The 25708-nt window shown below is 45.3% G+C and overlaps 1 protein-coding gene across 1 annotated transcript; it reads right to left on the bottom strand.

Annotated features, from left to right (window-relative positions):
• Positions 1–86: 86 nt before the first annotated feature.
• Positions 87–25708, bottom strand: mxd4 (MAX dimerization protein 4). Its single transcript, XM_069666167.1, has 6 exons — positions 25515–25708; positions 24812–24911; positions 21269–21298; positions 8052–8166; positions 6768–6930; positions 87–4706 (listed from the first exon to the last, which is right to left on the bottom strand). The coding sequence occupies exons 1-6, from the start codon at positions 25576–25578 to the stop codon at positions 4546–4548; spliced, it is 633 nt and encodes a 210-aa protein (XP_069522268.1). The 5' UTR covers positions 25579–25708; the 3' UTR covers positions 87–4545.

Raw genomic sequence — 25708 nt, 5'->3', positions numbered from 1 at the left:
ATCCGCACGCTCCTGCTGCTCTGTGCTCCGTGGCGTTCACATCCACACAGTGTGTCGTAACAGGCAATAATGAGGCTGCAGCATCATTATGTATAAAACATTTTAATTATATTACAATGAGAGAATACACAATACCTTCAAGTGTTTGCTCAAATGTAGCCAGCACCAGGTACTCGTGTACACACGCTCACACGCACAAAACAAAAAAAAGGAACTTATATAACATCTTCTGAATGCATATTACACATCCGCTAAAAAGGAACATATTCACAGGTCTCTGGCACAGAACTCTCCCTACTCTGCACAGTATGTCAGCCCAAACAAAGTCCCCGACCATCCTCCTCTTCGCTTCTAAATCCTGGCCAGCTCGCCCTCCTCTGCAGCCCCTAGGTTCAAAGGATACCAATGTGACACCCGTCTCTGACGTAAGGGTGTCAAGCGACACATAAAAAATGCAAAATAAGGAGAAAACACATGAAGGCTGGGGTCCGGAAAGCGGGATGCCGACCTAAAGCCTACAAGCAGGTAAAGCTATTCGTCTGGAATTACAGAACCTAATCATTCAGCATGGAAGGTTTAAAAGTGACTTTTTATTTGGCAGGAATAATATCTCATGGAAGTCCTTGTGTTGTGTTTGTAAGCACCGTTACTCAGCAGGCAGAGGATGGTGTTGACCCAGCGCTTTTTGCAGGCACCCTGATTTCATCCACCCGCCCTCTCTTTCTCCGACTCTGCCTGCTGACTTCCCCTAATACCACCCCACGCTTTTGTGCTCTTAAAAAGAAACCCAACACACTGAAGTAAATCTCTGTGCAACGGCAACATGAAAGCAAATATCAAACCTTGTCTGCACTCGCTCTGAAGTAAACCCCTTTTTAATCTTGGCCCCCGCCTCTCTGATGACTCTTAAATTACGCTTTGATCTTACAAGAGCCCTTACAGCTTCTTGACTTAAATGTTTACCTTCTTTTTTTTTTAAGCAATGAAGGAGGAAGCGGTAACATCTTATGCTGCCTCTCTGAGGGATTACAAATAAAAGCATCTGTGACTGATTGGACAGTCTTCTTTAATTGGTACAATCTCTGCTTTCTTGTTTTAAAGAAAATAACTTTTTCCAAGGCACATCATTAAAAGAATTTCCATAAACACCGTCCAACCAGCATTCAGACAAAATGTTCCCACTTCCAACTCCTCATTGGTCACTCGGTCCGAGTGTGTGCTATGTACAGTTTTCAATGACGCCACTGAAAAATTATAATCTCACGTCTGGCCCTCAGCTCGTCCCGTTCGCTCCGTCGCGTCTCTACTGGGAGGTTCTGTGCAAGAGAAAATCTTGATGCCATCAATGTGGTTTACCAAAAGTTGTTCATTTGACCAACAAACTGAAAAAGGACATTGTTGCTACAAACAGTCATGTACAAATCTTTTTGACATGAATGTAAACTCTCAATGACAAAAAGAATAAAAACAGCTTTTTCAAAAATCTCATTAATTTTTCGCCCTCCTGCAGTGTTTGGAGAGAGTGCAGATAGGAGGTAAAATCATCAAAACAAATATAGAGTTGGTCACCAAAAAAAAAAAAAAATGCACCACAGAGTCAAAAGCAAAAAACCACCTGCTTGTCTTAAAAACCCTGCCCACCCCCCCCCTCCCTCGGAAAGCACAAGATGGTAATATTGCTGTGTCTCAAGAGGTCCCCTGATCAATGGGTAACACTATTTATTAGGGACGGACCACTGGGAGCGCGGAGGATAACACCTTAAGCTGCCATCGATTGGATTATTCTTTTATCGCTCCTCTCCCAGTGACTCCCATTGAACGAACACAAAGTCAGCACACAATAAAAGTCAAATGACAAAAAAAAAAAAAAAAAAGATAAACACGCTTCAAGCCCAGAAGATTTCAGCCCCGTTGGTGACCATTCGGGGCGACTGGAAGCTGCCATGGGAGATTACCAGTGTGTGGTTGTTGTTTTTTTTTTTTACAATTTTTCTGTGACAGAGGCGGCACTGGCAGACGAGCGGAGTGGGCGTCAAGAGGGTGGGGAGCGCCTGGACAAGGTCGTTCAACAACAGCGGCTTTTCAGTAGAGACCAAAAGGGGCTTTTATTTTGAAAAATCATCTAAAACGAGGTCTTCTCTTCAGGTCCCCCTCCCCTTGCTTCGCAGAAGTGTTTTGGCATGGGAAGGGTTGAAATCAAAACTTTCAGCCCCGCCGGAGGACAAGAGGAGGGAGGATGAGATCAACAAGGAGGAGAGGAGTGTGACCTGAGTAGGGACTGAGGGTGAGGAGGTGAGAAGGAGGAGGAGGGAGGTCGAAGGCTCACCAAGGCACAGAATGACAGCAGGAGAGTCACCCATGGGAGAGGGGCCAGTGTATCAGCTCCCCTGCCCCCACTCTCCCTTTAACAAGCCTGGCCTCACGTCTGTCTGTCTCATATTTATATATATTTATATGTATATATTTATAGATAGATAATCACTCTTTTTTGTCTTTTCATTACAAGAGAACATTTAGGAAAATATAATACAAAATTTAATACAAGAAATATAGACTACACTGGCTAGCATCACTTTGAGTGACGAGTAGCTTCTTTTGTATGCAAGTTTTTCAGACTTTTTTCAGGCTTTTTTATTTTTTTGGTCAGACCGGCCGTGGTGGACTGGCCCTAGTTTTCGTTAAGTGTTGGGACGCCAAGCTCTAAAAGACTGCCAGAGACTGAGGCCTAAGGATTATTCAAAGGTCAGAGAGCGACAGAAGCGCCTCCTCCGTCAATAGTGACTATTGTGCATAAGTTACAGAAGAAATTAAATCTACATTGGTCTTCAGCTGTGCCCAGAAGCTCCAGGAGAGAAAAAAAAAAAGCAAGATCGCAGAGCCAAAATAAGATTAGCCTTGTTAAAGAGAGTTAATTAGTTTGCTATGTTAGCTAAAATAAACACCTCTACAGAGAACAAATCCTCAGAGCTGGCTGTTTTTTTTTCCTTTTTATATTTTTTCCCCCCACGTTTGCAGCTTTGACTTGTTACCAGAACCATAAAAACGCACACACACATCCTTCAACACTGCTTGAAAAAGTAACAAAGCTGTAGAGATCTGCGAATTCTGGGTAAATGGCGTTGTGAGCAGAGAGGAGGATCTATTAGTGAGAAAGAAAAAAGGAGATCTGCCCCTTTTTCTGCAGGTCCACCCTCTGTAAGCACACAGTCGCCATCTACAGGGTAAAAAGGTAAAATGTCTCCCGTGACACCTCGTGGTCCACCAGAATTGTTTAAACACTCAGAGGAAGCACCTTCCCCTCTTGTATTTATTGCTACATCAATTCGCTACTGAGAAGAAAACACAAGTTTTCATCGATCTTTAAGGAATAGAGTTTTAATTCTGAGGAAACTCCTTTTTTTTTTTTACTTGTTATAGTAGTCCATCCACACCATAGGTCTGTATAGTGTAGTGGTCAGTAGTGTGGAGTAGTGGTTAGGCAACCCAACCAGAGGGAGACATTGGACAGTAACTGTACATATATATACATTATCTCGTCTCTGCTACAGCTCTGTTACTTTTTCAGTTTGTCTCTCTAGAAAGTGGAATCAAGAGACAAAAATCGATGAACGGCTTTACATTTGGGGGAGTTAGACGAGTGGATCGATACCACACACTCATATCTGTTCGTGAAATACAAAACTGCAGCCAGGAAGCAGATAGCTTAGCTTAGCATAAAGACTGGAAGCAGGGGGAAACAGCTAGCCTGGCTCAGTCGGACAGATTTAATCCAAGTGTCCGCACCTCAATGTATATCTCATTTGTTTAATTCATATACAAAGAGTGTAAAAGCGTTAGCTGCTGTTTCGTGAGGGTTTGTATGCGACTGTTTCTTGACCAGAGCTGTTAGCTGTTTCTTAATGCTAGCGAAGCTAACGGCTGCTAGCTCCAGCTTTAAACTGAACTCACAGATGATAAAGGGGCATTTATCTTCTCATTTACGTCCCAAAATGTGAAACTTTTCATCAATTTTCTGAAGTTTTGAGGCGCCAATTCGGGGAACTTAACGTTTTTGACCTCTCTTAAACTCCCTTGCTTGATCTTACTCTCTTGCACACACACACACACACAAACACATACACACACACGCACTTTAACAAATCCCGATTAACAAGTCAAAGCTGTTCACCACACCACAAAAGTCCCCATTAAAAACCCACAAATTCTGCTCTGCTCTCTCTGAGCCTGCGGCATCACTAGGTCGGGGTTGTGAGGGCAGTGGGAGGGCAGGGCGTGTGAGGAAGGGCAGGTTCAGGCAGGATACAGTAGGGTGAGGTAGGGTCAGTGGTCAGGGGAGGGGTCAGGAAGGCTTGAGTGGCATTTCAGCCCCGTGTGCTTCCTGGAAAGCCAGGACCAGGACAGGACAAACATGTTCAGGTTGTACCGCCGTCGTGGACTGGTCTGATGTAGGTAGCAGGCGGCCTTGGCAATTTTGCAAACGATCGGGGGGAAGGTGGGGGAGCATGGGGGAGGAAGCTGGTTGGTAGATGGATGGCCGCGCGGCGTCTAACAGTGGTGCGGCTGCAGTCTGTGGGAATGTGTGGCTGTGTAGCTGGTGTCGCTGGAGCTGCTCTGGAGGCTGTAGTGGTCCTCCTCCTCGCCGTCGCTGATGCTGTCAATGCTGTCCACCTCGCCAGGAGTGAACTCCATGCCCTCGATGTCCACCTCTGCACGCAGAAAGAAAACACAAGTTATTTTCAAGACTTTTCAAAAACAGAAGAAGAGAGGGGGAAACTGTTTATTTCCATCAGACCGTGGGGAATATTTATTAGGGAGCCTGCTGCTGCGCCTGTGGATTAAACTCGGATTTAGGCTGCCATTAACTCTGGGCAAACAAACGGATCTTTATGCTCACACGGCTAATCCCCATCCATTGATAAACAACTGCATGTGTGTTTACCTCATCCCAGATTAGTAACTGTCCTAACGTGGCATTGCAGGGGAGCCTGTGGCAGTAGTAAGCAACAGATTGCACCTTCAAGTTGTGCTTGAGCAGAACTAGATCGTAACACATGTTGTCCGACCTCGTGGAAAGGAAAAAGTGCTCTGAACACAGAAGCAGGAAAGGTCAACGGCTACCATCACAGAGAAGAGTGACACACAAGGAATCGTTTTATTTTTGGATCATGGCCCAAACAGCCTCTCAAACAGTCTCTCAAACAGTCTCTCAAACAGTCTCTCAAACAGTCTCTCCTGGAAGGCATTCATAGTGTTGAAATTGGTTGTAAATTGACAAAAAGTTTGATATGGGAGAGAACATAAAAGCAGATGCTGGAGTGATTTAGAAATGGTGTCATCATGTTTTTTGTCCAGCTGAGTGCGCTCTAGTTTACAATACCCACAGCACTGTCTGCAGCGCATGGAGCAGAGTATTACAGCAGGGCATTATCACAGGAAGTGATGAAGAAAGTTTAAAGATGTTACATGAACTTTAAAGTGATAATCTCAAAGATTTTCATGTAAATAAATGTCAGTTAAGTCACTATTTATCGCCGTATGAGGTAACTTAATGGTGATTGAGCCTGTGGCCCACTGATGAAAGCCTTTGCATTTGCAGTATTATGGACTGGGTGTCTGTGGTAGTGGGAAAAAATCCCAAGCAGCGCCCAGTTAGTGACGCGTTTTCCATCAGCCAGCAGTGGTTGGTCTGCCAGAGAGGGTAGGCGGAGCTAAGCGGCTGCTTTTCCGGTCTCTGCAAGTGTTGCGAGTAAACAGTAATCTAGTATGGCTGAACAAACAAAGAAGAGATCGATGACTACAGATACAACTTCAACAATACGTGAAAATCCAAAGAAAAAGAAACAAATTGGACGCTCAGATGAAGGCAAACAGTCTAAAAAGGAAAGCGACTGTCAGCAACACTGTTTGGATATCTGGGAAGTGTGCTACTGCAATTACTGTTTATCGTCATAGGTGACGCCAAAGAGAACGAAACTGAGATCTTCGAGATTACGAATTAAGTTCAAGTTTTTATTCAAGTAAGCAGCCTCATGAGTTCCCAGAAGGTCTAATTCTGTATCGGCCTTAAAAAAAAAAAGGTTCTGTTTCAAGTCCTGAAAGTCACTTCTAATGATGTAATCAGGCTGGAGTTTCAACATAACTGCATTCAAATAAAGGTAACAGCAACAACTTTTGTATTTAACGTCATTTGAGATGAAAACATGACCAAAGCTGTCGCGCTGCTATAACCTGCAGGGCATGTGACATGAAATCTCCCCGCACCAGTAGCTGAAGAGGAAAGCGAGATTTCTTTATCTGCAAACTGGTGTTAATCTTTGACCCCCGGGAGCACAGCCTGCAAACAGGGCCGGGGCTAATCATCGAGCGGCTTTTCACCTGAATCACAGCGAGGCTCGGAGTTTATCAGTGGGCAGTGAGAGGAATGCAAACAGGCAAACAGCTCTGACAGGGCTACATGTAGATGGAAGCACTGCGAGTGTTGTGTTGAGCTCGTGTTTGCAGACAGATATAGCTCCAGGGTGTTCGTGTCATCCTCCGTCTGAGCACGCCTGCATTGGTGCTGTTTTGCATGAAATGTGGAGGTGATCTACATTTCATTTACATTATTGCCATAGTCACATAAAGCCCAGGTCATAACAATGCCCGGGGCTGTCTACATAATACAATCGAGCTTTACACTGCAAACTTTGGAGAAGTTCAGAGTGACTGAGTGATGGGAGTATTCCCTGGAGTTCCTTGTTTGCAGGTTCACGTGTAAATGAGCGTACCTTGCTCGGAGTCGGTGGAGATGGTGGAGCCCATGCTGTCGGTGCGGATGCGCTCAACTGATCCGGACACAGAAAGCTGCTCCAGGCGGCGTTTGAGGTAGCGGTGCTCTCTCTGCAGCTGCTCCTTCACATTTAAAGCCTTCCTGTCCTGCTCCTCCAGCTTCTGCACAAACACACATGCACGACAAGGCTCAACGATAAAGTTTGCATGCATACACAGATCTGTACTCTCTTGTTTAGTGGCCTTTTGTTGTGCAAAAAGGCTGTGCACAATGTATTTAACGTATTTAGAGCTGGAATTATATGCAGATGCTTATTTAATAAATGTTAAAGCTTACAATTTAAATAAAAAAAAACATGGAATGAGGACGTGACTGTGCGAGGGGTGTTGGTGTATATTTTTGCACTCATTTGCATATGAAAGTTTTCGGTGGTGAATCAAAGTAACTGCACACATGGCCCCTCTGATACGAGAATACACGACGCACCGACTGTTGAGAATCAGCTGCATGTGCTCGAGCAGAGAGGACGTGCACGATAAACAGGAAATGAAGGGTTAAATATGCATACGTCTGGACTTTCCACAAACCACACTGTTGCTGCTTGTAAACAGCAAGATCAGCACAGCATGTCCTAAACTAAACTTACACATGGTTGTCATGACGTATGAACGTATTCTGCAAGCACTGATGTGTTAAGTTGTTTCTCTGTCTGCTACTTTTTTTGACGTGTCTCAGAGTGAGTGCAAACTGCAACAGTTAATGAGCCGTGAAGAAGAAGTTCAACAAAACTACCGACCAATTATCTACTTTCACATATCTAAAGATCGGCCTCCTAATGTTGTCCTGTGTGTTCCACTTTGTTGACTCATTTGGAGGCTTTTTTTTCTCTCAGCAGTGGGAGCATTTTTCGAGGCAGGCCCTGAAACGCTCCGATGGAAAGATTAGAAAGCAATGTAACACTTAAAGAAGGCAAAACCAAACAGCTACAAGAAACGGGGGAGGTAGAGCACGAGGCGCGTGGTTATTTAGATCAAGAATAACACGACTTTCATGGACTGTAGCTTTACTCTGAACTCTGGAGATGAAACTAACCATTATTGGGAGTCTTTGAAATATTTCTGCGGATTAAAAATGTCTGAAAGAAGTGAAAGAGGCCCACATCGATGTCTTAAAATGTGTCTAACCAAATATTCAGACACCAAAAAATAACAAATGTGACTCAACATGATTATTTATCTCTTGAACTACTTGAAGAACACGGCATATCTTTGTTTTTGAGTACCTTGATGTGCATCTTGGCCCTTTTCAGCAGGCTCAGTGTGGTGTGTCTCGTGCTGTCTGGACCTAAAGGCACCAGCTTCTTCAGCTGCTCCAGGTACAGCCGTAGTTTGGCACGTCTGCAAAGACACAAGCACAGAGGGCGAGTCAGCAGACGTCCCGCAGCAGGAAAGTGAGAAGGCACCTCACACACACACACACACACACAGACTGACAGGAGATTATGTGCACACGTCCCTGAAGGGCAGAAACAAACACTGTTTTTTCCTACATGGTGACTGTCATGTTGCTTTATGTGCTGGATAACATGGACTAAAGCGGTGAGAGCGGCGACTGCAGGTTTTGTTTCAGTTGTGACTTTGAGCGTGAGAGCTTGCATGTTGGCAGGGATGAGTGGGTGCAGAGTCTCGCGGGTTTCACATGTTTAAAGGTTGAAGAGGCTTTGAAATGTGAGGAATCACCCGCATAACCAAACACAACACATCTCCAAACAGTTCATTTGTAAGCATGTTGTTTATTAATACTACAAAACCTATACCAGCCTCAATGTAATTATTCTTCATCTTATTTCTGAAGTTGTATCTGTAGTCATCGATCTTTTCTTTGTTTGTTCAGCCATAGTAGATTACTGTTTACTCGCAACACTTGCAGAGACCGGAAAAGCAGCCGCTTAGCTCCGCCTACCCTCTCTGGCAGACCAACCACTGCTGGGTGATGGAAAACGCGTCACTAACTGGGCGCTGCTCGTGGTTTTTTTCTGCGAAAGTCGCCACAGACAGCCGGTCTGTAATTCTGCAAATGCAAAGGCTTTCATCAGTAGACTCAATCACCATTGTGTTACCTCATTCGGCGATAGGTAGTGACTTAACAGACACTTATTAACATGAAAATCTTCATTATTACTTAAAGTCAGCATAAGAAAGGCAATGTTATACACTAATGGAGTTGCAAACTAAACAGATATACATATGTAGAAAAAAATGTCACATCACAAAGCTAGGCGATTTCACTCCTCACTACCTTGTGACACATTCACAGAGCTCATCAGGGCCTGTACTTTGATACTTCCCTGTTATAAAAGCATATATGAATCTAACGCTGCACAGATATGCCTCTATGTGTGACTTTTGATTTCAGAGAAACACACTTCCGCTGCAAAAGCGGGACTACCCACTACCACGAATGTATGAGGAGAATGCCTCAGTGACCTAAATATAACCGTGCATTGTGTAGTGGTGCTTCGCTATTGTCCATCTCTGCTGTCCGTGCATGAAGGAGAGTTCCTACACGCACGAATCATTATTGACGAACATGACGGCCGTAAGAAGTTTGAACCTAAGGTTGAACTCAAGATGCGAACTGTGTCCCTGGAAAACCCTGCGTTCCTGCCAAAGCCCCGCAGGCCAACAACCCTGGATCCGCGAGTAAACAGCTCTCTGTATGCAGAATTCTGACGTTTCATTCAGAGATACTGAAGCCAAAGTAAATCTCCGACTCTGAGTGGATATTGTAAATTATGTCAAAGGGCTGCTTTTATTCACAACATTTTTGATCAGCAGATTACCACCCCTGTCTGTCCTTGGTCCATTCAAAATTGTTCATAAAGGCCTTTCAATCGTCCATTAGTCAAGCTTGTCCATGAACCGTTTCTTTGTTCGGAGCTCGCCTTCCCCCCTTCTGTCCCGTTCCTTTGGCTAACTCTGTCTGAACGGTAAACAAACTCCGACAATGCGAGGTCTCCATTGGCCATCGCTGCGACCACAATAAACCTAATCAGAGAAATGAAGCTCTCTAGGGCTGGCTGCAGAGCCCAGCCAACAGGAGGACACAGCTAATACACACTCTGCACACACACTCACAGTCTTCTCCCTGTTTCTTTTTCAGGAAGGGCGTCGCCTGTGTTTTTCACATGAAGTAAGACCCTCTCAGTCGCCCTGTTTCAGTTAGAGGTCTGCCAGAAAGCGACCTCAGGTCATTAACAGAGTCTCTTCAAGTAATCGTAATGATGCTGTGTCTTTAATTTATAAGGATTTGATTGCAGCTGTAAAAAATGCACCAGATTTTTGAAAACACGTGAAAAATATGAGCAAAAGTTCCCTCACACCACCTCCACCTCTCAACAGGTGCACACAGGCGCTCCCAAAAAAAGGGCGTGTGAAAGTGCTCTCGTTCTTTTATTTCCTCCTCTCCCAGGGGGCAATTCCAGCTCCCCCTCTTCCCCTGAACCCCCCCCACCCCCCCACCCCTCTGCTCCACCCTGCCAACACCAACACACCCTCATCCCTCTGGAAAACAAGTGTCTTCTGAGGACGGGGGCGGGGGCCAACCTCCAACCTGTCCCAGCCGAGCCACATGAAGCACTTGGAGTGCTGCCAGGGGGGGAAGCGGGCAGGAAGGAGCTGCAGCCGAGGGGAGAGAGGGGTGTTTTTTTTTTTTTGGAAGGGAACGGGGGTCCGGGCTGGTGGATGACTTTCTCTCGGGTTGAAAAAAAGGCCTCTTTGAGTGCAGTGTGCTCAGCTGCACTAGGCAGCGCTCCACACACATCATCCAAAGGGTAACTTGAGCCAATGGGCAACCATCTTGCACCCCCCCCCCTTGTAATGAAAAACAAAAACAAGGCGTTCCCCGAATACTCTCCCTGACAACCCCCCCCCCTTCCCCGCACAAGAAGACTTTAAACTGACTTATTCATGTCAGGCCCCACCTGTAGGCTCACCGCACCACATATTTTACCTGGCGTGCAGAGGACAGAAAAGTGCACAGATGCACTTTCACCACATGAGAATAAAATGAAAGTCTACTCTGTTTGCCCTCAGAAAGACCCCCTCTTTACATGACATCCTGACAACCTGCCGCTAAACAAGCAGGGTGATAATGGAATATTCAATTCCGATCAGCTTTTATAGTAAAGGAAATAACTTCATATCCTTTAAAGGAGCAGTTCACACCTGGAAAAAGCCACTGTCAGTCAAAGCTGCTGTTCTCTGTAATCGATAGAAGCAATAATATTTGAAATTGGCGCCATAGCTGTGGAGAAAGTTGTACAAACAGCTCGTGGTTTCGCCCGTTCTACATTCCTACAACACCCAGCATGCACTGCGCCCTTCCCTCTGAGAGATTTGGAACGAGACATGACATCAAAGGCGTTTAGCAGCTCCCTGGCCTCCGCCAGGTGATGCGTTTTACATAGTCTGGCAGAGGTTTTCCAGGGCCCATTGGAGAAGCGGATAGCGTCCTCCGAAGGCGCAGAGCCAAATTGCATTTTTTTCTACCATAATGGCATTAGCTCCCTGTAACAGCATGACAGGACTGAGGTTGAAAATCTGCAGACTGGCCCTTTAAGAGATTCTGGAAGAAAAGCTTTTACATGAATGCAAAATATGTCGTCTAACTTTTATAGGAAATCTAAGTTGAGTGAGATGAAAATATGAAGCTCCAGCCACTAGCCAGGTAGCTTAGCTTAGCACAAAGACTGGAAACAAAGGAAAACAGCTAGCCTCTCCTGTAGCCTCGGCTCCTTACTTGGCAACCTCACAGTGACACAGGATTCAAGGAAGCCACAGCTCATAGCAAAGAAATAGGCTGGCATACAATACAAAACAAGATAGAACAAAAAAAAAACAATCTGTTTTTCTCACTGTATCTTTAACATTTCTGTCACTACAGTTTCAACAAGTCCGGGCCGAGTCTCTCTTCTTTGTGCATTTAATCTCTGCCTGAGAAAAGCTCCATGTTTCTGATGCATATCATTAAGGCAGGACCTGGTTAAGCAGCGTGTCCCTGACAGCTCCCCTCCGAGCAGCACATGTTCCCCCGCCGCAAGACACACTCGCTATTTTTTTCTTCAAGAGCACACAGCTCTCATCTTGCGCCGGTGGTTAGGACCCTCCCTCACTCACGTTTGTTATTTCTAAGCCGAACCCTTGTCACGCAATGTTTATCAGATTGCCTCCAACAGCCATGCAAAGTGTGGCACCACATGAGTGTTGTGTCCGTGAAGGAGAGCAGACAGTTCGCAGCGCCTGACCCCACGTGTTCCTGAATCACATTCAATTTTCCAATTTGTCTGGGTTGAAAGTAGTCTTTGATATCCCGGTCGTGAACAGTGTCACACTGTGAGACTTTTGCTGCGGTGTCACAAAAGGGTTTTGTTTTTGTTCACACGTGGTGCAAAAGTCGGGGTTTTAGTGCATCATGGACGAACTAATATGTTTTCAAAACTCAAGTAAGCTCCTCCCTAAACTGCTTTATTCTGGAGTCGAATCAGCATCTCAGCTGTGAGACGTTTTCGGGACTTTAAAGCTGCTAAATCTACACAAACAAACCGGCCTGTAATTTCTCTGCAGTCGAGGGTTTAAATCTTCCAATTTGATTTGCTCTGAAGTCACGTCTGCGGGGACCTGACCACCTGACGCTTCTCACGTGCAGAGTAGCACGGGATGATTTGTGTCTGATCTGTGGCCTTCCTTCCCCCCTCCTCTTCCCTCTACATCGGTGCCAAAACAAAGCCGAGGCAGAACAGCAGCGGAGGGGAAAAAAAAAAAAGGAACTTTTGCTCAGAAAGCTGCATGCTGCTGAAACTGGAACAAGCTATTTAAACTGCTGACTTATGCACCAGGGTTACCGGGTACACAACAAGGCCTCTCTCACAGATGTGCTCACATTCAAGGCCTTTGAAGGGGAACAACCCTTACATGTCTCTTTCTGCTGCTCGGTCAGTCTGTCTGCAGCAGCCTGATGGGAGCAAATAGAGGATATTTATGTACGCTGCAGCAGAGACAAGTTTTCACAGTGTCCACATAATGCTTTGCACACACTGTCCTGGTGACAGCAGGGTCCCAGGGGCTATGGGATTGGAGATCGGTACACAAAGAGCTGCAGGGCCTGAGAAGGCGAGCCAGTGCAAACAACGGGCCCTCACCCCTCACTCGCTGCACTGTTTAATGAGCTCGCTGCAGCCCAGCGCATTCCTCAACCCATACGCGCAGGACCGAGTGGCTTGTCTGGCAAGGAGCCAAAGCCGCTAAACTAAGGTCAGAGGTCGTCAGAAACACCACTGCAGTGTTTCCTCTCGCTGCCAGAGCTGACTCGGTTTGTTCCCCCGTTGGGTTTAAAGGAGAGAAAATGCGATACCAGCGCTGGGGTGTTTGGACTCTGAACGCATCAGCGTGAAGGATTCACAGCCTGGCCTGCTCGGCTTTGATAGTGACACAATTAAACTTTTAAAGGCAGCGTTTCAATCAGAGGGTTTGTCATGTGACACCTCCGAAATAAAGAGCATCTAATGAGTGTTTTTAAGGGCTTAAAGGATAATCCAAGCTCATTACAACTTGGATCTTACTTTTATAGGTTTGGCCGTCTATCTTGTCAGCAGTAATGACATTACGCTCATCAGGTTAACTGCTGCAACCACGGTAAAATAGATGTCTCACCTGCTGTGCTTTCTGCACAGAGGACAGACTTTTTTCCTCCACAGCAGCTCGTTTGTGCTCACAGAATATCCAAATAAACTGAAGCTGAGCCAGGAAGTCAGTGTCTGTTTTCGCTACCAAACACAGAGCCTGTCTGAAGCGTGTTTGTTGGGCTGACCCGTCAGGCTTCTTTGTAACGATGTCACCATGTTTCAAGACATCAGAGATGAACCACTATTTATTGTCAAAACTGTAATAATGAGACTCGACCATTCGAAAACTTTGAGCGTCTGTCTTCCTTGTTTACGGCGCAGCTCTGCCATGTGAAGTGAAAGTTGGGGGCCGCGTTGCGTGCGTGTGGATTGGCATGTTGAGGTGGTGGAATTCGGGGGGCTGCCAGTGAAGTGGCTCCACATCTGGCTGGCAGGTTCCTGGGGAGTACGAGGCAGATGGAGGGATTGCTGAGGTGGTGAGGGACCTTTCCCAGGGGCTAGCCGGCAAACACACACACACACACACACATTGGGTCTTTCAGCAGCCCCTCATCAGTCTCCCTGTCACCCTCCTGCCCTGCCCTCCACATGTTTACATTTAACAGAGATCTGATGCCCGCGCTCTGAAAAACACGTCGTCGCTGAAGCAGCTCATGTGAAACGTAGCAGAGTGGTTCGCCACCAGGAGCACAGGGAGACTTGTGTGTGTCTTTAATCACGCTGATATGAGATGTCAGTCGTCTGGCTTCAACTTTATTTGCTTTCTGTCATCGAGGACGCCACACCCGCCGTCTGTGTGCACTGACAACTGCAAGGCGAGACAGACAAATACAAGTCCCCCATAAACACGCTCTCCTGACGGCAGGAACATGGAGCTCGCTCTCACATGACTCTGCTCTCACACGCGAGCAGCAAAAACAACCACAACAGCAGCGCAGCGAGAGGGAGGCGCCTACTTTCTCCGCTCTTAGAATGACTCTAAAGATTGAGCTCTGCATGATTAAAACACAGGAAACGGCAGAATTAGGCTCTTTGTTGTTCGCTCGTTGTAGTAGTATTTCCACAAAACGCTCTGGAATTTCCACTGGGCGTGCCCGGGAATGCCGAGCAATTAGATTAATTAGATTTTTCTCATGTAGTGAAACAATCCCCTGTGCGAGCACGGATCATTACAAAATCCCTTCCTCTGCACAGCTTACGCCGAAAAACAGATGTCAAACAGAATTTAAAGAGCAGAGCGTGTGAGCGAACAGAGAGGAGGGGCCGGACTAAAGAGACATCTCTGAATCATTTCAACACAATGTCAAATGACAGACCTGGGCATTAATTGCCTTCCGCTGCGTGCATTAAAAAGTACATGTGTCAGACGGACTCGCCCGGACAAGTCCAGCCGGCTCAATAAACACATTCCCCTGACAGGGGGAGGTTTTATAATGAATCCCTGTCGATGATTAACGCACAGGAATCCGGTGGTATGAGAGACGATTCCAGCTCCCATGTTTACGGAATACAAGTTTGGTTGTTTACTTCTGAGAGGAGGTTTTAGCGGAGTGGGGCGGGGTCCAATTTGAGGGTCTGGCCTGTACGATAGAAATCAGCGCGGTTGTGAGATAATTAAAAGACGAGGAGACATTTCTACCACACATCAGGAGGCTTACTTTGATTTCTCTTTGCTCTGTTGGATCGTAGTATCTTGGAAAATGAATCACACATCACAACTTGTACACTATCCAAAAACAGTTACACAGTTGTTGTGTAATATAAACAACTAAATATCAATGCATGATCAGATATTCGCTTGTGAGTCCGTGTTTGCCAAAGAAACATGCAGCACCGAGCGTGTATGCGTCTGCAGGCCTTCTGCTTCGGCCTGCTAGTTCTGTTCCCCCCGCTCCCCCCCCGAACCGCCTCTCTTACTTAACTCTACATTCCAGCGTATGTGTGCATACTCTGCTGACCTGAATTTCAAGCTGCCTGCTCCACACACACACACACACACAGCAGCCACGTCCTACTCTAGCCTTCCCGTCCCTCCCCTTCAGAGCGTCCTCCTCTTCCTCAGGCTCGCGGGGCCTCCGGGACTCGGCTCCCTTTCCTCCCTGCGATCCTCCTTTTTTGCACCTATTTTGTTAATTGTTTTTCCTTGCCCTTGAAACCCACCCCAAAGCCACGCACGCACCTTGTTAAAGTGCATCCTTCACTGCTGTTATTTAAGAGCATCAGCTGCTTTGTGCTGCGGGTTTACTGACACAGAAACGTGGTTTACCCTGCAGCAGAGACACCTGAGAGGGAGCAGGAACACCTACATGTAGGTCTACACCCGTCACATTCAGACACCCAAGTATGTTTTGTGCGAGTGTACAAAGAGCCAGTCCTGCACAGATAGTATACAACGGCTCTGTAACAGCAGCCAGACGTGACCTGAGCGAGTTTCTCAAGGCTCGGTGACCTCAGGGTGGTGAAATTCCACATGTGACCTCTGCTCCCGACCTCCAGCTGTAGCCGTGTTCTTATTCTTCGTCCACATGCAGACTCTGAGGAGTTACGACCCCGCCAGGCCGGGGGCTACGTCCACTGACTGCAGCAAGTTATTACACTTTGCAGACTTTGCAGTCTGGAGTAAGGCTGACAAAATAAGTCAGGAGAGGAAGGACATGTGTCGACTGTCTGTTAATACCAACAAAACTTCCCTTTAATATATAGGGCTGGGAATCACAGGGTCACTCACGATCACTCACAGGGTCACGATCATTAATATATATTGGAAGACAATCATAAAACGACACATCACGATATCTGATTAACTTCTTCAACCAATTTGACCGAGTCACAAGCGCAGGGAAGTCTGTTTACAGCGCCGTATATTTGTAAATTACAATATTGATATTTGGCACCAGCCTATCAATTATTGTATTGCACGAGTCAGGACGACGATATGTTGCTGTATCGATATCTTTATTTTGTGTCGTATTAACACATCAGGTTGTGCATGTCAATAGCCTGAGTGCCTTGTAGCAGTCATGTTGTCTGCAAAATTTTCAAACCAAATTGTATAAAAAACATCATTTTTTTTAACCTTATTTTAACTACTAGATCGGTGAGACTGTCTATGTTTATAATTGTTTCTTAATTCCCAGAAAATTGAGGAAAGAAATACATTTAAGTCGATTTTTAAAATTATAAAATTATAAAAAAATTGAATGATTCCAAATTATCATAGTTCCAGCTTCTCTATTGTGAAGTTGTTCTTGATTTTTCTGTCTAATGTGATCAAAAATTTAAATATCTTTTAGTTTTGCAGTGAAGGTCGGGAAACAGTCTGGCGTCACGTTGGTCTCTACATCAATGAACTACTTTCTACCTTCAGGAAAAGAATCATCAGACTATTCAATAATGACAATAATCATTAGTTGCAGTCCTACAGACTTTCATTTCAGTAATAAAACAACCATTATAAAGAGTTTTTTTCCATTCAGCACATCTCAAGTTCACTCTAAAGCGGGGTACGCACTACAAGATAATCAAGCCGATTTTGGGCCCGATTCCCCTCTTCCAACAAAGGTTAGTAAAGCCCCGATTTTTTGACGGTTCGTAAATTATCTTGCACGATTTTCCTGTGGTATGTTAAGAGTGATTTTACTTCCCCCGATCTGCTCGGAAGAACGTCGTGGTCGATATTTACGATCTGATATCCTGTTGTGTGTGGGGAACCCCGAAGACATCATGATCATGGATCGTCACGTGGAACGAAACGATAGCCAATAGCCAAACAATCACTTTGTTCATCCGTAGTTTGTTCTTTGTGAATTTCAGTAAAAAGCAGTCCAAGAACTACCGTGTTTGTTTACTCTAAAATCACGTTTGACGGAGGGAGATTTTACGAGACTTTGAGAGACTCTGGCTGTGAACGAAACTGTTCATCATCTATCATTATTTACTGTCATGTGTGCGGCCTCTCACCAGGCCTTACATAAGATACATTCCCCGATTTAACATTGAATATAAATGCTACAGATTCCTACGTCGCCCTAATGATCCGCCTTTGTACAGCAGATCACTCATTACTGATGGTTATTAGCCGCCCATTCAGGCCTAACGACTCCAGGTCACCACACACACACACACAAGGAATGTAACACACAGTGTGACATTTAGGGAAGTTAAGTACAAAAGCCCCGTGCAATCATGTGAGCATGTGAATGCCGCACTTAGTCCAGCATTTGGTTTCTTTACAGGGAGGAGGCAAAAATGACATTTAAGTCTTTAAAGAAGAATTATTTTTTAAAGGCAGGATGTGCACTTCACATGACCTTAACTTCACATGTGCTCACAATGGCTGTGCAGTTTATAATCCACATTAAAATGCAGATTAACAGGATTTACCAGCCCATCAAACCCCGGCTGTCTCTGACATAATCTAAAGAAGATTTAAACATCAAAAGCGGACAGACGGGCGCAGATGAGTCCTGGCAGGAGGACCGGCAAAGAGCCCTCTGTGAGCGGGGTAGCCATGCCTTTCTCCTCCTTACTGCCTCAGGTTTCTGCTGACTCAGACACTTTGAGGCAGCAAAGAGAAGGAGGCCAGAATGAGGAGAAAGGAGGGGAAAGAATATAGAAGAAACAGATGTGGTCTCTTGAGAAAGAAAGAGGGAGACAAGAAGGAGGAGGTAAGGAGGTGAAGTAACAGGGCTCTCCCTCCCGCCGACACACACTGCAATAACTCAAACAGCTCGGCACGGCTTACACACACACACACACACACACAGGAGCTTCACTCAAGGGGAAAGAGGTCCTCAAAGCCAAATAAGTCATTCATCACAGCTGGGAGTAGAAGACACGGGGAGAGTAAATTTAATTAGAGAGAAGATTAGAGCGTGACAGAGTGAGTGCTGCTCCTGTGTCCATGTCCTGCATGTAAATTTATAGTGAAGTTCAGTAGGTGTCACACACTCGCTGCACGTTATGGGCGCGGTATGATATATACTGTAAGACAATACTGTTTGTTGAAATCAATCTGCAAACTTTGAGCATGGATGTGAGGGAGAAACAAAAGCGAGAGCACCTGACAGACACGGGCGGTGTTCGCGTCCGCAGAGGTTAAAAATAGAGCTGCAAATCCTTTTTTCAATTGAGGGAAGCAGCGCAAACATACCAGAGAGCAGGCTTTACAAACCAGACTCAAGAGTTCCCGTAAACAGGTGATATGTGGGAAAACAAAACTCGGTTTGAGAAAAGGAAACCAAGTCGTCACAGGCGCGATCGAGAGTCAGAAATAGGAAGGAAGCGATGCCAGCGGAGACCGACTTCACGGCAGCGTTCTGGTTTCGCATGATAGGCTGTAACGCTCGCCTGTGCCAATGCAATGACGAGCATTAAAAAAAAAAAGCAGCAGAGTCATCCTCTGCACGGGCTGTAGAGCGATGTCGCGGCTGCACTCGGGCTGCAGCAGATAAGCAGGTCGAGTCAGGACAGACGAGCAAGTGGGACGCTGCTGGCACCCACCCAGACGTCTCACTCTGATAACAGGACGCAAATATATTCAGGGTGCCTCCTGAGCGGCTGCCAAGGCAGGACGCAGGAACAGGGCGCGAGTTAGATCACGTGCAGGAGGGGACAAACATTTGTTGTTATTGTGTATTTCAACAAATTATTAAGGTTTCATTTTCTATCATAATTAAATTACATCACAAAATATGAGGTATCAAGGCGCGTACACTCAGCCGTGTTTGAGAGATAACATTAATAAACCACTATTTGACTAAAGTCGAGGCCTTCTGGTAAAACCAGACATTAATCAGTCACCTTGTCTACCACGTGAACAGTACAGTACAAGGATGGCTCTGTGCTGCGTGAAGCGAACACACACACACACACATGACCAAACAAAGACAGTGAGTCAGGCCTCAAACAAGCTGCACCTCCCTGCAGCGGCGTTACAGGGCGTGAGGGAGGTCGAGCCTTTTAACAAGCGATACCGGGACGCTGCAGATTAGACAGGGCTGACGCGCGCAGCCATAATGTTCCAAACTGGTCACACTCATGAAACTGGTTGAACAGGACGGAGCTGCAGACGTTACGTTTTCTTATTCAGGAAGACACAGACAAGAGATCACGTGAGGACACTGACAGCGTTGGATTCATACAGGCCGGGTTGGAGCGAATCAAGTGTCAAGTGTGATTAATTAGTTTTGCCTGTAAAATTAAAGCAAATGTTCTAAAAGGAAGAATTTAAGAGCTTGTTTGTTTGACCAATAAACCAAAACCAAAAAATAATACAAATCTGTGTAAAAAAAAAGGAGAAAATGTGCAAATATTCTCACGTTTCAGCAGCTAAAAGCAGCAAATGTTTCCTGATAAATTTCTTAAACAAGCCACAGAATACTTGCCGATTCATTTCCTGATGGCCAATTATTAATTTCAGCACTTAATACACAAGTTACACAACTCAAGCAGACAAAACACGACGCGCACGCCCACTTTAGCTAAAGCCTGAAGACACAGATTAGACCTTTAACACCTGTACATCGCAGTAATGAGCGTGTAATTCACGGCCGCAGGACCAGACAGGTCGAATCAGGATGTTGCAACGGATCCCGATAAGACCTCATCCCGGCAGGGCTGTCATTACTGACAAGTAGGCTGAAAATTTTCCATGAAAACAGTGGTGGTATGGTCCGGACAGTGCAGTGTGACCTGCAGAGTGTTTAAAGATAATGTCATGTATTTACTTCCATCATGTCCAGAACATGAGTGAGTAAGAGAAGTCACAAGTTTCATCTTCACAGTCATGACTCTGCAGCTGGTTTAAAAGAAGCGTCTTTTTTTGTAACATGTGGTCATAGTGATGACACAGGATGTGCGTAAACTGGTTATGAAAAACTTTACTGGTAAAGCTGTCAGTTTGACTGGACGTCACGCCGACCACACCCGTCATGGGACGTGAGGTAAACTTTGTGTCTCAACACCTGCAGCGTAATCAGCCAGGCCCTGGTGTCTCAGGTCAGAGGAGGAATATGCCTGCACTTGTTTCTCTCTGCGCTACACACACACGGCCATTACTCACTCACTCACAGACATGTGACTGGCAAACCTCAGTCCCTCGACGTGGGTGACAGTGTGTGTCATGCACACGCCCATCCCAGCCTCTGCTCACATGCTGATAGTCACATCAGCTGTTTCCTGAAAGCCTCTGTGGCAGGCAGTTTTTAAAGAACTAGAACTGACCTTGAGGCAAAAACAGCACCAAAAAAACTTGTTTTTCTATCAAAGAGGGGGTTTGCTCCTTTACAAGAAGCCCCTTTGCACTGGTGAAGTCAAACAGAGCAAACACAGGCGTATGTGCCTTTAACGCTCAAGTATCACTACACCCCGAAAGGAGGAAAAGGAATCATGTTGTCAGTTGTCGAGTGAGATGCATGTGTTTGTTTGTGTGTGTGTGCCATCTGTGGGCCTCTCAGTTTGGACGAATGACAAGCAAGGGCCAGATTTTACCCCGCCTCCGCTCACAGCGTCAGTCTGTGCCGGATTATCACATTACTGACAGGATTCCCTCTCCTTACAAGGTAACGAGTTTCAACCGTGAAATGGAGACTGATCTAATCAACGTGAGGGCGCGCTTTGAAATCAGCTTATTATCCATTTTCAGACACGAGGAATTAATTGATTAAATCTCTTTGAAGATGACCTCCGAACTGATCTGTTGCTTCTCACTGAGGGGGGAAATATCTGACGCATCCCTTCGCTTAGTACGTGAGGAGCTCGGGGCGAAGACGTGCACGCAGATGGGGCTAACGTAAGACCGTCAGATGTCACCTTACCTGTGTTTCTCCAGCTCGTTGTGCGACGATCTGAAAGGACAAACAGACAAAAGACAAGGATGAGTGTCGGGGGTGCACGCCGCTAAAATGCTGTCAAAGTACGACACAAAAACATCAAAACCACATGACGTGAGAGGCAGGATGCAATACGGTGAATAATCCCAAGGTGAGAGGCTGGGTTAGGAAAGGTTTTGATCAAGAGATGACAGCAAGAAGAAAAATGGGTCAAAGAAATCAAAGGCTTCTTTCTTCCTGTCTCGCCCCAGGTGGCTTTAGAGCTTTTGGATGATAAAGTTGCTGAACAATAAAGTTATTAGACTCAAAACAGGCTGTTTCTGCTGCACACTTATTCTGCTTTGCAGTGGAATTAAGGGCACAAAGACGCAGTGAAAAGTCTTGATCAGATATTCCAGTGGGCAAAAATAGTCTAGTTTTTAAATCTTTTCCCATGTCTGTGACGTCTGTCAGGGAGCGTGCAGCAGAGGGCAAAAATGACCCTGAGAGAGAGCAGTATCTGTGACACTGCACAGCTTCCCCCCTCCCTCCCTCTCTCTCTCTCTCTCTGCCCGCTCTAACACATACAAACAGCATGCACACACTGCTGTTGTTGTTGTTTTTGCACGCTGGCTGAAAAGCAGCGTGCACGCGGGTTTAAAACACACTCAGACGTCTGGAGGCCTGGTAGCCGCTGCAGAATTCCTCAGTGTGTGGGCTATTACGAGGAGAGCCCCTATCGTGGTGTGCATCGAGGGCACTGCAGTCCGTCTGAAACAGGCCCTCTGTTCATGAGACCGTCATGGATACCACGGCAATAAAAACAAAAACAGCGACGACAAAGGGCCAGACTGACAACAAGCCTTTTCAGATTTTTTTCCACTGTTTGAGACCACTTGTGCTGGCGAAGCACTGGTTCCCACAGCTGTGGCGAGGAGTAGGCCGAGGCATCTGTACCAAAAAGGGGTTACAGCGTGAACGGGATAATGTGGCGTCTGCACGAAATCAACCCAGAAGGAGCAGAGGATGTCGCACCGCTGCTAATAACCTCATTCAAAAAAGGCAGACAAAGGAGGAAATGTTGCTATTTAAACCCGAACAGATCAGGGGAAAACCTGCCAGACGAAGCGCAGGGCACGACCAGGAAATCGTCCAGGAAGGGAATGCTCACAGACCTGTAATATGAGCAGCTTGACACACACACCTTTACATGTTATGAAAAGAATGGTGTGGCATGCAAAGGAGTGTGCGAGCCGCTGTCATAAACTTGGCCCTGCTGATTAAAGGCCTTTACATTAGCCTCATATCACCCCTTTAATTGACTGCCAGAGTTTATCCTCAGAGCACATTGTGTGTGTTTCACCACGTTCACAGGAGGGAATTCAAGGATACAAAAGCGCTATTTTTACATTTAATTTTACATGTAGAGGGACAGGAGGTGAAGCAGGAAAACTCTCACCAGTGAAATTCCAGGTTTCCCTCTTTTTTAAGAAGCATTTGGATTTAACAACAGCCTACGAGTAAAAAAGAAGTAAACTCCACCAGGGTTTCTTCTCTGTGTGTGCAGAAATAGACTGCCAAGTGTGTGTTTTTTTCACACGCCCTCAGCATTGCACCATAGCAAAACATGTTATCTGTTTTAATTTGCCGATTTGATCATGATATCAAATGCTATAAGTGCACTTTTTTGAGCCCTACAAAGCGAACAATTGTGCCTTCTTCACCAACAGCCAGCCTCTGTTGAAGTGAAAATACGGTTTGAGTTCAAACATGAAACATGTTTTTACTTCCCTCCCCCCGGCATCCTGTTGATGCTTCATAAAAAAAAAGAGACTGTGTGAGAGTTGTGGGAGAGTATAAAGGGAATTGGGGAATTTGCCCACAGTGCAGTCACGAGAAAAAGGAGGGAAAAGCAGGTGTGGTGCGTGAAGCCTGGTGGTGGGCTGGTGTTTGTCACAGTGTGTAAGTGTGTGTTTTTAGCCACCACACCCACCTGCCACATCCCCACACACACCCTCACACACACAGATACTTGTGTATAACTGTGAGTCTGTCAGAGTGTGTATGAAAGGTATGTGGAAGAGGCTGCGTTCTTGTATATAAAAAATGACCTCTTTCAGCTCTACACTTTAAAAGACAGTGATATTATACAACTGGTTAACATGCTGTACGTGCTGTGACATAACTCTCAGACTCACTACTGAGGAAATTGTGCTCGCTGAGCTTCCCTAAACTAATATTAGCAAACAGGAAATTTAACTTTTTTTCAACAGATCTTGACGTGCAAGCGCTGTTGGGAATGAAACTGGGCTGATGAGGACACGTCATGTAAATTCTCCTGCAAGGTTTCAGCATATAAACTTTTATTACATATTGCAGGTAGTTAGCAGAGCTCCACACCTGGCTATATAGCCCTGTAAATATTTATTCGCATGTAGCCTAGCATGTAAAAGGCCCAAAATAGGGTCACATGATGTCAGAGAAAAGGGATTCCTGATGAGGGCGTGTCCCACATTGATATAATCAATTCGAACACTCTTTCAGACCAACACAGTGGAGGTCTACCTGGTGTACCAAACATGAAACTAGGGCTGAAATGTTTGTTGATCCAAATTATAATGTAATTTTCAGTATCTATTTCATCATGTAATCTGAAATCTGAATATCTTTGGGGTTTTTATAAGACGGTCGGGTGAAAAAAAATCCCACTTTTGGCTGCGAGAAATTATAATAAACATTTTCCCCTTGTCTCTTTCATGTAACTGGCAAAAAAGATGATCAATACTTAGAATAACAATGCTGTAAGTGTCCCTCTGACTGCACAGGCCTTTGAGAGAAGTAGAAGAACATATGAGTTAAATGTTAACCTGATGTTGTTTAAATGGCCTTTAACCAGCTCACATGCTCCAATAAAACACAAAACTGAAACTGAAACTTAAATGGGTTTACTTACGTAATGTAATTCTGTCGTTTTATGGCTTTAATCGCAGGAGTGTTAAAAGCACTCGCAGACTTTGACAGCATATAAATAGGGTCAAACTCGAGGGGAACACGCCTTAATTAGAGTTTGACGAGGGGCGAACGACACAGAATCGATGCGATGATCAGGAACTTTGATCTACGGTGTCCCGGTCAGACAAGAACAGTGAAACCTGCATGATCTCAGGGGGGAGGTTCCTGACAGGAGGAGACCCCTCACATTTACTTTCATGCGACTTCAATCACACGCTAACTATATGAAAATGGGACATTTGAAAGCGTTTGCACAGGTGGCAACAGCCGTGTGAGACAGGGTTGCGTGCATGTCGGGTGTGTGTGTTTTTCTCAGCATGGGTAGGGTTTTAGGTGTGTGTGAAACAGAGAGGGAGTGGGGGCAGCAGCAGAGTTGACAGTGTACGCGTGGCAGTGTTTATTGGAGAGACCAAAACAGAGAGAGAGCCCAGCCCAGGCAGCAGAGAGATGGCAGTGTGCATGAAAACAGCTATCCTTCTTCACTATGTGTGTGTGTATTTGTCATGAAAGAAATAAAAAAGAAAGAATTATATTTACCTATTGTTCTGAGTTTTTCTGGTGATTGGCGAGGCTTTCGTTTTCTTTCTGGAAAAGTCGCTACTGTAGGGTAAAACAGATGCATAACCGTGTTCTGCCTCTATTGAAAGATAAGAAACAAAACTAAAATTAATGCAAGAATTAAAAATAAAGACTGCCAGTGAATCATTTAGAGAAATAGTGAAACATGAAAGAGCTGTGCATGCTAACATGTCCTCAAGAGGAAAAAAACGTGATCGATCATCAATGTAATCGCCCCCAATACATCTATATTGTACTGCACAGCCTCCAGCAAGGTCTATAATTTAAACAAATAATGCTACACGATCATTCGTTTGTATATGTCATTACGATATTGGCTCACATTTTCAATGTCACTCTTGTTTACTCATTTCCGAAGAGGTGATACAAAACCACACATCATTCTGAGTATATATAACACATGCCCTGCACTAGACAAAAACCCAAACACGGCTCATAAACTGATGACATACTTTAAATAATATCATTGAAGCTATAGGTCGAGTTTGCACCCATCGCCTGGTCTATGTCCCATTGTCTGTAAAGTGACATCATACCTGCACTATGGCAGGGCACGTTACAACTTAGCATTATGATAAAATAATAAGCTAGCTGCCACCCATTCACAAAATAAACCTTAGCCTACAAATGTTATCAACTTGTCAATGTAGCTTGAAAATACCTCTGTCTCTTCTTTCCAAGTACTCTGCAGCCTCCAGCAAAATTAAAAGAGAATTAAGTTCCATCTTGTTGTTGTCCTGTTATAAAAAATAGAAGTAGTCTATTTACACAAATATACAAGTCATGAGATACTGGAATGGAGGTTTAAAAACTGTTTCGGGGCGATGTATGTGCGCCGCTATATTCAGTTCTGAG

Source organism: Semicossyphus pulcher, unplaced genomic scaffold, assembly GCF_022749685.1.
Source record: "Semicossyphus pulcher isolate SPU_LCO1_2020_fin unplaced genomic scaffold, fSemPul1.0.p SCAF_17, whole genome shotgun sequence".
Lineage (NCBI taxonomy): Eukaryota > Metazoa > Chordata > Actinopteri > Labriformes > Labridae > Semicossyphus > Semicossyphus pulcher.
This window is presented reverse-complemented; position numbering and strand designations above follow the sequence as displayed.